Below are 12,576 nucleotides of genomic sequence, written 5' to 3'. Positions count from 1 at the left end.
ATAGGCGGTTGCCTCCTTCGGAGTATGACGTGGTTAAGACGCACATTAATCAACTGTTGGAGGCCCAGATAATCCGAGAAAGTTGTAGCCCGTATGCATCTCCTCTCGTCCTGGTAAAAAAGAAGGACGGTAGTCTGCGCATGTGCGTAGACTACCGTCAGCTGAATGCAAAGACCAGGAAAGATGCGTTCCCACTTCCTCGCATAGAGGAGACGTTAGATGCATTGACTGGGGCCCGCTGGTTCTCGACCTTGGACTTGGCCAGTGGCTATAATCAGGTCCCAGTCACTGAGGAGGATAAGCCCAGAACCGCATTTTGTACTCCATTCGGGTTGTTCGAATGGAACAGGATGCCTTTTGGGCTTTGTAATGCTCCCAGTACGTTTCAGCGTCTGATGGAAAGATTGTTTGGTGATCAACGGCATCGGTCATTGCTTTTGTACTTGGATGACATTGTGGTCTTTTCCTCCTCTGTGACGCAACATCTGAAACGGTTGGAATTGGTGTTGGGCCGATTGAAGCATGAAGGCCTTAAAGCCAAACTGGAGAAGTGCGCATTCTTTAAACCGCAAGTAAAATATCTGGGGCATGTGGTGTCCTCACAGGGGGTGGCCACGGATCCAGGTAAGGTGGAGGTGGTGGCAAACTGGGCGTGTCCTGCCAATGTAACAGAGCTCCGTTCCTTCTTGGGGTTCGCCAGTTACTACCGCCGCTTTGTAGAGGGCTTTGCCAAGTGGGCCGCACCTTTGCATAGGTTGGTGGCGGAGTGTACTGGAGGGAAACATAAAAGGGCGCAGGGCCCAGAGTTTGCAGGAGCTTGGACGGCGCAATGCCAGAGTAGTTTTGACACCTTGAAGGAGAAGCTTACCACTTCTCCTATCTTGGCATACGCTGATTTCTCCTTGCCATTTATTCTTGAGGTAGACGCGAGCCATAGGGGTTTGGGTGCAGTTCTCTCGCAAGAGCAAGAGAGAGGGGTTCGACCCATTGCGTTTGCTAGCCGTGGTTTGCGTCCTACTGAGCGCAACACTGCTGCCTATAGCTCGATGCGATTAGAATTCTTGGCACTTAAGTGGGCGATGACGGAAAAATTCAGGGAGTACTTGTTGGGACATAAATGCACCGTATTCACGGATAATAATCCCTTGAGTCATTTGGCATCTGCAAAATTGGGGGCCACGGAACAGCGCTGGGCTGCTCAGCTGGCTGTGTTTGATTTTGATATTCGATACAAGCCAGGTAGGAGCAATATCAATGCGGATGCCCTTTCGCGGCAACCCCCAGTGGATAGTGGCCAGGTGGGACAGTTGGTGCCGGCCATGGTGGTTCCTGCCTTAGTGCGACAAGCCGCGGAAGCAGAGTCTAGGTACCAGGTAACCCAAGCTGCGCTAGAGGTGTTTCCGAGTCTCTCTATCACGGAGTTGAGGGCGTTGCAAGATGCCGATCAGGACATTGGAAAGGTTGCGAGCTTGTGGCGACATAATAGCTTTCCAGGTGCTGAAGACCGGCAAGGCCTATCTAGGAGCAGTTTAACCTTGCTCCGTCAGTGGGATCGCCTGGTAGAACGTGAAGGAGTTCTGTATCGCCGGATTTTTCGCCCTGATGGGAGCGAGGAAATCCTGCAAATACTCTTGCCCTTTGGATTGAAGGCGGAAGTCTTAAAAGCGTTGCATCAGGACCATGGACACCAGGGTATTGAGCACACAACAGAGTTGGTTCGGCAGCGTTGCTATTGGCCTGGTATGTCCAAGGAGATAGCAGAGTGGTGCAGGGAGTGTGAACGTTGCCAGGCTGCCAAGAATGTGCAGCCAACAGCTTCTAGCTTTATGGGACACTTGTTGGCGTCGCGGCCAAACGAAATCTTGGCTGTGGATTTTACAGTGTTAGAACCCACAAGTTTAGGCATAGAGAATGTGTTGGTGATGACGGATGTCTTCACTAAGTACACATTGGCAGTCCCCACAGGGGATCAAAGGGCAGAAACTGTGGCTCAGGTGTTAGTGGTAGAGTGGTTTTGTAAGTTTGGGGTCCCGGGTCGTATACATTCGGACCAGGGCCGCAACTTTGAGTCTACCCTTATCCAGCAACTTTGTCTCTTGTACGGGGTGGCAAAGTCCCGAACGACACCTTACCATCCTGCAGGAAATGGCCAGTGTGAGAGATTTAATAGGACGTTGCACAATCTGTTGCGGACCTTGCCACCGTCACGCAAGCGAGATTGGGCAGCATTTCTCCCGCAGGTCCTATTTAGCTATAATACCACTCCTCACCGGTCAACTGGGGAATCGCCATACTATTTGATGTTTGGTCAGGAGCCCCGTCTGCCAGTTGATTTTCTATTAGGTAAGGTAGGTGGAGCTGAAGCCGGAAGCATACATAGGTGGATGATAGAGCATCAAGCTCGGTTACAGGTTGCATTCGAGGGCGCACAGGAGCATTTGAGAGTTGCCGCCGAACGTCGTAAAGTACGGCACGACTCCAACGTGCGGGATGCACCACTGGTAGAAGGGCAATTGGTTTATCTCCGCGACTTGGGCGTGAGGGGTCGGTCAAAGATCCGGGACCTGTGGAGCCCAGTGGTGTATCGAGTGGTAAGAACCCCCAATGAAGGCGGTTCAGTTTATTCTATTGCCCCGGTGGAGGAAATGGATAAGGTAAGGCAGGTGCACCGCTCGATGCTGAAACCTCGAATTCGGCAAGATTTTGTAGATTCCGCTGACGTGGTTAGCCCTGCATTGGAAACCGGGCCACCTCTGGATGAGGAGACATCCGAGGAGGTAGAATTAGGAGATTTGTGGGTTGCGGTACCAGAAATTCAACCAGTTGTGGAGTTGAGAGATGCATTGAACCCTGGGTGTAGCGAGCCACCCCGAAGCGAGGAGGACGGGGCTCCAGTTCAGGTGGGCCAGCCAGCTGAGAACGAAGTCGTTCCACGGATAGAGGGCGTGCTCGAGGATGTGGTAGTACGACGGACAAAGCGGGCCACCGCAGGGCAACATCCAAATATTCACCACCTCCCACAGTCGGTGGGAGTGGCGAGTAATGAAGAGCCGCTATCCAGGGCCATCTCAGTCTTGTACCAGCCCTGGACTTGAGTATAGTGTCTTGTCCATCGTCGGGGCGACGATGCAGAAGCGGGGGATAGATTGTGGTAGGGCTGATACGTCTTTATGGCGCCGATTGGTGGATCTGATCATTAGCTCTCCTATCAGCTGATATGGGGGTGTATATATATCCCGTGTTAAAGGGGTTTTGATTCTACTAGTCCCGCCCCTTTCTTTTGCTTCGGTGTTACATCCGGTCGTTTAACAGGTATGTAGAGATGTTGACTGTGTTATGGATAGCATGTGGTAGCTTATGTTAGCGATTCCTTGCAGAACGGCACGTTAAGAGAAACCTTGTGACTGACATTTGGTTGGCGTCGCCCCTCTACAGGTAAATGCACTGGCGGTGGTGGGGTGATGTAAGATTGTGCCAGAGTTGATACCATACTGGCTTTGTGTTTACAGGCGAAAGCTTGAGTGAGCTGGAATTGAGCTTGGGTATCCGTTGCGAATATTTTGGGGGTTGGCTGTGTGTGTACCATATAAACTGAACAAGTTGTCCCTCGCACATTTGCACGATTACCTGACCCACGGAGTCACGAGATCGGATGTGTACGGTACGTGGGTTAAAACCTCGTCCCTGTTAGCCAGTGGAAGGTGTCACTAACACATTCTATTTAGAGTTGATGACGATCTTGCGGCTTTTGGCGACTTACGTGAACTCCGCCTACAGATTGTTGCACGAGCCGCAGCCGTCCCGACATTCATCTGTTGTTGCTTATCAGGGGTGGGGAGATTATTCATGGTATGTACTGGGATAGTTTTGTCAGGATTGTAAGTTAGTTTAATCGATCTAACTATTTATTGTATTACCAACAGATTGGCCGTGCCTCTACCAACGAGTAGTTTTTACGTTTTGGAGCTACCTGAGAGTTATCCGGAGGCGCTGTTGCTTTACCATATATTATTGTTAATTTTCTTTTGTTTCATTTGAATTGTTGGTTACGTTTGCTGTTTATTTTATTTTATTATTTTTGTTTTGTTTTTATTCTTACCTTACCTGGTTGGCATTACTGTTTTTATGGTTTTGCTTTCTTATGGTTAAATTCTGTAGTGGCATATTCCATTTAATTTGATTCTATCATATTGTTTCCTTCATATTTGTATTTTTTTGTATTTTGTGAAACTGCATTGTGGTGGGCAAGTAGAGCGCCTACTGCTATATCTCACTGTAGTGCTCCGTACCCGTAGGGTGCCTGTACCCTCGAAGTTTGTGCCAAACCTGTCTCTATTTTATCCCTTCACAGGGGCTGAGGGCCGAAGGCGGGCCGAGCTTGGTGTGTTGGTGTTCTCCACTAGTGCTGTGGTGTGTGTGTGCGCGTGAGCGTGTGTACCCCGGTGTAACCAGTGTGAGGTGTGGTGTGACCTAGTGTGTCCCTAAACCCCGCTGTCGGATCTCAGCTCCTGTTCTTTCTTTGGCCTATTTTGAGGGGCTTGTTGTCTCAGGTTGCTTCGGGTGGTACTCTTCCATCATAGTCTTTTCTTTGTTTATATTTTATATTTCTTTATTTCCAAGTGATTGTGTGTCCGAATCTTTTTAATAAAAGTATATATATATTTCTACGCTCACGTCTTCTGCCGCTTCCTGAAGTGAACCTGTGTGCTTTAAATTATAAGAAGCTTTATTTTGGTCCCTGGCAAGTATCCAGGGTGGCGTAGTCGCTCCCTTTTTTTTGTCGATTGGCGTCAGGTCACATTCAAAAGGAAGATTTGATCTTGGTCTGTAGTTAGACAGTAAGGTTTTTTCTTATTTAGGTGAATATGTGATCCTATTTAATAGTAAATAACCTATTTGCTTGCTACTGCTTTTCTCCAGTGTGTCCTAGTTCTGTCTAAATCCAGTGTTCATCCAAGAACACTGTAATAAAGAGGATTACACCGAGAGTTTAAGCCGCTGGCCAGCTCACTGTTTAGACATTAGAGTCTTTTCACAGGTCTTGACTAAGGAATTCCTTGGCGAACCCATATTATACAGCCACCAAATAACAAACCACCAACATCTTTATTAAACCTGGTTTCTAAGAGAACACCTGTTAGCATTTGTTAGTGTGGACCTGCCTGATGCTTTGGTTCTGAAGTGTTGCTGTTATATGAAGTTGCTATAACAGTTGGTTACTGAAGTGTATTACTTGGTGTTTAGGATTACTGCTGTCATTACAATACATTAAAGCAAAAGGTGACTTGTTTTAACCACAGACTAAATTAAATATAAATTGACGTTTATAGACACATGATCTACACCCACAGGCAAATTTAAGAGAACTTTTAATTTATCTGATTTATTTTACTTACTATCTATAGATAGGTATGTGTTTAGGCGAAATTATAATTGTTGTCTTATTCTGTGAACAACCTACAATATTTCACCCAAATTTTAAACATTTAGTTGCAGAAAATGAAAGCTGGAGAAACGGGTCAAAAATGAGATGGGTTGACTGCTGCAGCTGTACCTGTGTGAGATGCACCTGTCCCAGAGTTTCACCTGAGAAGCTAAGCTGCTTCCCAAAGCTTAATGACCACTCTTATCGACTTCAGAAAATTGCAGATGACAGATGTCCTGTTTAACACGGCTCACGCTTAGCTGTACCTTCCCTTTTTGAAATGTACTCCGTTAAAGTAGGAACTCTGTTATGAGGTTAAAAACAGTATTGTTTATAGTAAGACTGTACCATAAATACCAAACCATAGCTTTTTATGATCATGTTAAGGTCATTCTGTTGTTCTGTTGAGCTATAGGTTGTATTTGTTATTTAAGGTAATCCTCCTCATCCAATCGTGTAAAGCTTTGACCCGCTGGTCTACTGCTGTTTAAACATCTCTTACCTCTTAACTCTACAGCCACTTACTGACTTTCACTTCTTTTAAAGAATAAATAAACAACAACACTGAATCTCTTACATCTTTATCTAACAAAATGAAGTTGCCTACATGATCAACTCAATCCACAAAGACTGACAGTACTGCAAAGACAAAAGGTGAAATGTGCAGACATAATTAGTCAAGATTAAAAAAAAATATCACACAAAAGATAAGCAAAAAAAACAACTGCTTTGGGTTCCTGACTTAACTTAAAAAACAAACTAATTGAATGAAAACAAGCTTTTACAAATTGGTACTTTTTACAGTCATCAGGTAGTTTGTGAGGCAAAAGTTTCACCCGAGAACTGTTGTGAAGTATCATGTGCCGTTCTAACATCAGTTATGTCTCCGTTTTTACAGGAATCTTTTGACAACCATCTCACAACGTAAGGCCTTTTAAAGGCAGCGTTAAGTAAATAAATACAAGGTATAGCCTAATGTCTGAGAGATGACCGGACACATGAAAACACATTTATCCTCAGCTGCCTATAGAAAGCTGCCGTGCAAGCAGTTCCAGAGAAGTGATTTTGGATATTTATAGTATTTTAGGTGAAAAGATGCTGTATGAATGTATGTGTGTTGCTGTCGGGTTAAACTGTGGGGTTAAACATCAGCTCGACTGAAAATATGTGGGACAAACTTTATACTTTCTCAATGGCTACATTATCACTAGGCTGTGAGTATTGGAGATGGTTAAAATTTCACTTAACCACACATTATATGTTTTCTATAAAATTTAAAAAAACTTTGTATTTTACATGGATGTTTGGTTGTTCATATGATTTCAGGGGAGAACATGTTCTATATATACATTTTTCAGCTTTTCATCCCTCCCAATGTACAGTTTGTTTGTATGTAGGGGGAGTGGCCTCAGTCCCAATGGGCGGGGCATTCTCAGCTTTCTTGAGGAGCTTGTTCATCGCCCTCCTGTACCTGGTTTCCTTTACCCAGCGTCTTTATCTTTTCCATGACTCCAGAGATGGTCTCCTTCACACTCTTCTCCAAAAGCCAGCCCTCACTTTCACTCTCTGGATTCTCTGGATCTGCCATGGATTCCAGAGCGGTGCTCAGGTACTGCAGTCCTACAGTCACGACAGCCTACAACACAAAGCAAGAACCGCAGTTTACCATCAAACTTAATCTGAAGTGACCCCTGTTTCAGAAATATTTGTGTCCACTGAGGTTTTGGCTTTGTTTACATCAACATGCTTCTATTGTTTTGACCCATTTAAATTCCACTTTTCCATGAAAAAGATTGAGGTCTCTTTCCATGCGGATTCCAACAGTTGGAATTAAGGTTAAACCTTCTCAAACTAATTTTGGTATCACATCAATAGTTACACAAGAGGGCATGTTTGAAGTAGTAATAGTTTCCATTTTGGAAAACACATTTATCGTAGTCAGCCATGTAATACAGTGGTGTCAAAAGATTTGCCCCCTTCTCGCATTTATATATATTTTTTGCATGTTTGTCATGATTAAATGATCCAGATCATCATACAAATTTCGATATTACACAAAGAAAACCAAAGTAAATACAAAATGCAGCTTTTAAATGATGGTTTTATTTATTAAGAGAAATAATAGTCCAAACATTTCTGACCCATGTGAAAAAGTAATTACACCCTAAACCTAATAACTAGTTGTGCCACCTTTGGCAGCAACAACTGCAATCAAGCGTTTGCGAAAGTCTTTCATATCGATGTGGAGGAATTTTGGGCCACTCTTCATTGCAGAATTGTTTTTAATTCACCCACATTGGAGGGTTTTCGAGAATGAACAGCCTTTTTAAGGTCCTGCCACAGCATTTCAATTGGCTTTAAGTCCGGCCTTTAACTAGGCCACTCCAACACATTTATTTAGATTTTTTTAGCCATTCAGAGGTGGAATTGTTGGTGTGTTTTGGATCATTGTCCTGCTGCATTATCCAAGTGCATTTAAGCTTGAGGTCATAAACCGATGGCCAGATATTCTCTTTTGGGATGTTCTGGTAGAGCGCAGAATTCATGGTACCATCAATTATGGCCAGTCGTCCTGGTCCTGAAGATGCAAAGCAGGCCCAGACCATCACACTACCTCCACCATGTTCGACTGTTGGTATGATGTTCTTTTTATGAATACTGTGTTAGTTTTACGCCAGATGTAGTGTGACGCAAACCTTCCAAAAAGTTCAACCTTCAGTTTTGTCTCATCAGTCCACAGAATATTTGCCCAAAAGTTTTGGGGATCATCGAGATGTTTTTAGTTAATGTGAGATGAGCCTTTGTGTTCTTTTTGGTCAGCAGTGGTTTTCGCCTTGGAACTCTCCCATGGATGCCATTTTGCACAGTCTCTTTCTTATTGTAGAGTCATGGACACTGACCTCAACTAAAGCAAGAGAGTCCTCCAGTTGTTTAGATGTTGTTTTGGGTTCTTTTATGACCTCCTGGACAAGTCGCCGTTGTGCTCTTGGAGTAATCTTGGTAGGCCGGCCACTCCTGGGACTGTTTACCACTGTTCAATGCTTTCTCTATTTGTGTATAGTGGCTCTCACTGTGATTCGCTGGAGTCCCAAAGCCTTAGAAATGGCTTTCTAACCGTTTCTTTACTGAAACATTTCAATTACCTTGTTTCTCATCTGTTCTTGAATTTCTTTAGATCGCGGCATGATGTGATGCTATTTAAAATCTTTTAGACTACTTCAGTTTGTCAAACAGGTTCTACTAACTAGGGATTGCTTGATTCAACAAGTCTGGCAGTAATTACGCTTGAGTGTGGCTAGTGAAATTTAACTCAGTTATTCAATTCATCACATTTAATTAATGATTTACCAAGGGGGGAATTACTTTTTCACATAGGGTCAGAAATGTTTGTAGTGTTTTTTTCCCTTAATAAGTAAAAACATAATTTAAAAACTGCATATTGTATTTACTCTGGTTTTCTTTGAGTAATATAAAAATTAGTTTGATGACCTGAATCATTAAAAAATCCGGAAGGGGGCAAATAATTTTTCACACCCACCATTGTATATTTAGTCAATCCAGAAATTTATTGTTATGGGTCTCAGTTTGATCAAAGATGCAAGAGTCTTTGCTTTGAACAACAAATGTATGCAAATAATCTGTAACAAACATGTAAAAATATGCAGCATATAGACAATTTCAGTGGCAACAAACGCTATGTGAAGTTAATTCCCGAAGTTTAACACCCAAACTTCCTGTCGACCTTCACAAAGAATCCATAACTTTTGAGTATTTAACTTCATACAATTAATATATTGTAAAATATTAATATAAATTTTAAATTAAAATTGATTGTTGTACTATAATAATGTGTGTTCCCTACTCTCTGGATGTGTTAAGTGGGTCACCATATCTGACAAATGGGTCACTTTCACAATCAAACACGGACCGCAAGCTAACTTCGGGCCACAGGTGCGATTAAACCAGTTTTGGAAAATTTTAATGTACACTCTTTCAGAGTGAGAGCTTCGTAGGGTGTAGGGGACCAAACAACTGTTTCTTTAAGTGCCTTTAGGGGGCGTCATTGTTACGCGAAGAATGTGGACAAAGAATCATAGGGTGCGAAGTGTCCTTCGGTTTTACCCTTTAAAATCCTTGACAATCCTTTGACAACACCAAATGTTGTCAAAACGTTCACTTTTCACACAAATAAGTGGAAATAGCTATAAATGCTGTGTTAAATATGCCAACCCTATAGTTGCCGATGTCACTTTGTAAAAAATGTACACATTCATCTATAGAGTGGTGAACTTTGAACACGTAGCCGGAAACTTTTGCAACTCTCAATGGTCAAGGCGCACCCAAGAGGCCATATGACTGAAAAGTAAAGCAACCAATCACCTTTTGTGCTGTGTCATGTATAGAGGCGTGTATAGTTACCGACCAATGTACATTCGGGTCAAAAGTTAACCGCAACAACTCTGTGTATGAGTTTGTATCATTTGTGACCCTGTATTATTTGTAATGTAATGTTTGTTTGATAGTCTAGCCTGTATAAAAGCCGTATACACTCCACAGGGGTTGTCATGTTTACTTAATCCTGCCGTCAACACAGAACGTGTCAATCAAATTAATAAAACAATGAATTAACTCCTTTTTTTCAAGCCTGTTTATATTACTCCTTACACACCAGCTGACATTATAACCAAGCAGTGAGCCTCATGATCTCACAACGCTGTCTTCATGGAACAACTATGTAAATGTAAGATCAAGGGTCTGCTATTGTCAACACACTTGATTCCATTTTCTCCATCAACCCACCTCTAAGATAATAAACAGCAGCACGAAAGCGCCGATACTGTTCATCGTGCCTCCATAGTAAGAGACAAGAGCCTCACGGCAGCCTCTGCCCCAGATGTTCAGATCTTCAGTGTGATGGTCATAGCTGTAGTGAGCTGAGTTGTTGGTTATGTGATGCTGGATGCAGGGGCGAGGAGAGCCAGGATTGCAGCAGCTGAAGGGAACGCTTTCCATCAGATATTTGCCTTCCACGTTGCTCTGGACACGGCTGAAAAATAATCAAAACTGTCAAACAGTCATGAAATATTTTGATGCATTTTTTTCAATATAATGTTTTAAAATAGTACTCTCTTTGCATTCCTCTGCTTCAAGAGTGATGAGTTCAAGTCTTAATGGGGTCATTTTAAGAGCCCGGTTGTTTACTGGATAAAGGAGGGAACTGCATTTCAATAAAAAAATAAAATAAAATCACCCTTAAATTACATTAATGAACATCTTGAATTCCTTGATGTGCTAAGGGTAACAAATGCCTTGAAAAAATATAGGAAAAGTGTAAACAGTAAGATTGCAAGTTAACAGTAAAGTGTCAATGGAATAAGAGTCTGACATGATGAATCTTCTCATGAATCTTATTTAACAAAATAGTTTACAGCATAAAGGCTATGATTTCTCACTAAAGTTTTGTTATTGTTAGAGTTATATAATTGTATTACTTTTATTGCTGTTTTATTTACATTTAGTAATGTGCTTTTATTTTTTGCATTTATGAGTTTTCTTGTTAATTTTATTTTTATTTAAGCTAATTTAAATAAAAATGTTTTATTCTGTTATAAATTATATAATTATAATTTAAACTAATATTTAAAACAGTTGAGCAATCTGGTTATGTGCTGTTGTTTATTTATTATTTATTTATTTAGTCTTTTTGCTGAGGCCACATTTTTTATTTTCATATTGCATATGTTTGTCAATTAATGTTTTGTTTGATTTTAATTTATAGAAAACTATTAAAAAGCCATATTTTTGATTTAGAAAACCTTTGTTATTGTGTGACTAAGGTTGAATGAAAGAAGTTTTTTGGGGTTACAGGTCCACATAATCACATAATCTGTATCCGCATAGCTGATGTCATAAAAAAACTTTCATGACTTATCTTATGGATAGCAATCTTGACTAGTTTCTCCTAATAAAATGAAATGTGTAAGTTGAAAGCCATTACCCCAATAGGGGCGAATGCGCCGAGCTCAGAAGCGGCCGAACCCAGAACTCACCCCCCAGATTTCTGCTATCAAAAGCTCAAGTAGAGGAGACGGGGAGGTGGTGGGATGAGCATCCTTTAGAGATCGCTTCAGGTAAGGATCCTTGTCTATTTATGTTATGGTTCGCTTGAGCTGATAGGGTAGAGTCTATGATTGCTGATTGCGAACCAGCCGGTCTTAATTATATACTCTGGCTTCTCCCGAAATTTGTTTTTCGTTTGTCAACCATTAACATCACATCTCGAAATCAATGTCACACCAACACATACTGACTTATTATTACAATATTCCCAGCAAAACAGGTTCACAATACTTACACCTTAACATCCTCATTGCTGAAGTCCAGGTAGCGGTTGCTAATCCACTGGATCTCAAACCAATCCTTGTAGTTGTTGTTACCACAGCAGCGGAACTCAATCTGGGTCATATCAAGGGTTCTCTTCATGAAGCATCGCCCCGGTGTGTCCGTGTCTTTGTAGAACTTCATTCCGTTCTTCAGGCCTTCAGCCAGGGTGAAGTGCAGAGAGATCTGCATCAAGAAACACAACAGGGCCGTGGCAAAGAGAGCGATGCAGAAAACAACACATCCACTCATGTAAGTCTTCAGCATGGGCTTCCTCTTCATGAATTTTGCTGAGTCGAGGGAGTCGTGGCACACTTTGCCCCCAAAAGCGTTGATGCCACAGGCCGCCAGTCCCATCAGGATGAGCATGTTGGGCACAAAATGGCTCTCGTTGTTATCCATTAGCTCACTCCTCTTGCGTAGCTCAATCTTGAAGAAGATGCCCATGCTAAAGATGAGGATTCCGGCCATCACACAAAGCCAAAAAAAGAGCCACAGTCCCTGTGCCAGCTTTACCCGCTTGGCCAAGTCAAATTTAACAGGCATCAAAGCCATGATTTACTTCTTGGTATCTTTTCGGTCACACTGATATCTGATGCAGGCTACTTGCATTTGCAATAAGATGTCCTCATGTAGTCTTATTTGTAGTTTTATTTTCCTTGCCTCTTCAAAATCTAAAGGTTGTAGTCCAAAAGCCTAGTATAGTATTCCATCATTAAAGAGAGCTACAGAAGATAGTGTATCAAGGATTTCCTTCTTCAAACCCATTC

At 42.3% G+C, this 12,576-nt stretch overlaps 1 protein-coding gene and 1 long non-coding RNA gene across 2 annotated transcripts; one reads left to right on the top strand and one right to left on the bottom strand.

The window, feature by feature from the left end:
• Positions 1 to 3,313: 3,313 nt before the first annotated feature.
• LOC130431289 (uncharacterized) lies at positions 3,314 to 4,627 on the top strand. Its single transcript, XR_008908209.1, has 3 exons — positions 3,314 to 3,435; positions 3,510 to 3,849; positions 3,924 to 4,627. It is a non-coding gene; the product is annotated as an uncharacterized LOC130431289 (long non-coding RNA).
• A 2,124-nt stretch (positions 4,628 to 6,751) lies between these two features.
• Positions 6,752 to 12,361, bottom strand: prph2b (peripherin 2b (retinal degeneration, slow)). Its single transcript, XM_056760227.1, has 3 exons — positions 11,781 to 12,361; positions 10,226 to 10,472; positions 6,752 to 7,061 (listed from the first exon to the last, which is right to left on the bottom strand). The coding sequence occupies exons 1-3, from the start codon at positions 12,359 to 12,361 to the stop codon at positions 6,858 to 6,860; spliced, it is 1,032 nt and encodes a 343-aa protein (XP_056616205.1). The 3' UTR covers positions 6,752 to 6,857.
• Between the last annotated feature and the right edge of the window lie 215 nt (positions 12,362 to 12,576).

This window comes from Triplophysa dalaica, chromosome 11 (assembly GCF_015846415.1).
Source record: "Triplophysa dalaica isolate WHDGS20190420 chromosome 11, ASM1584641v1, whole genome shotgun sequence".
Taxonomy (NCBI): Eukaryota; Metazoa; Chordata; class Actinopteri; order Cypriniformes; family Nemacheilidae; genus Triplophysa; species Triplophysa dalaica.
This window is presented reverse-complemented; position numbering and strand designations above follow the sequence as displayed.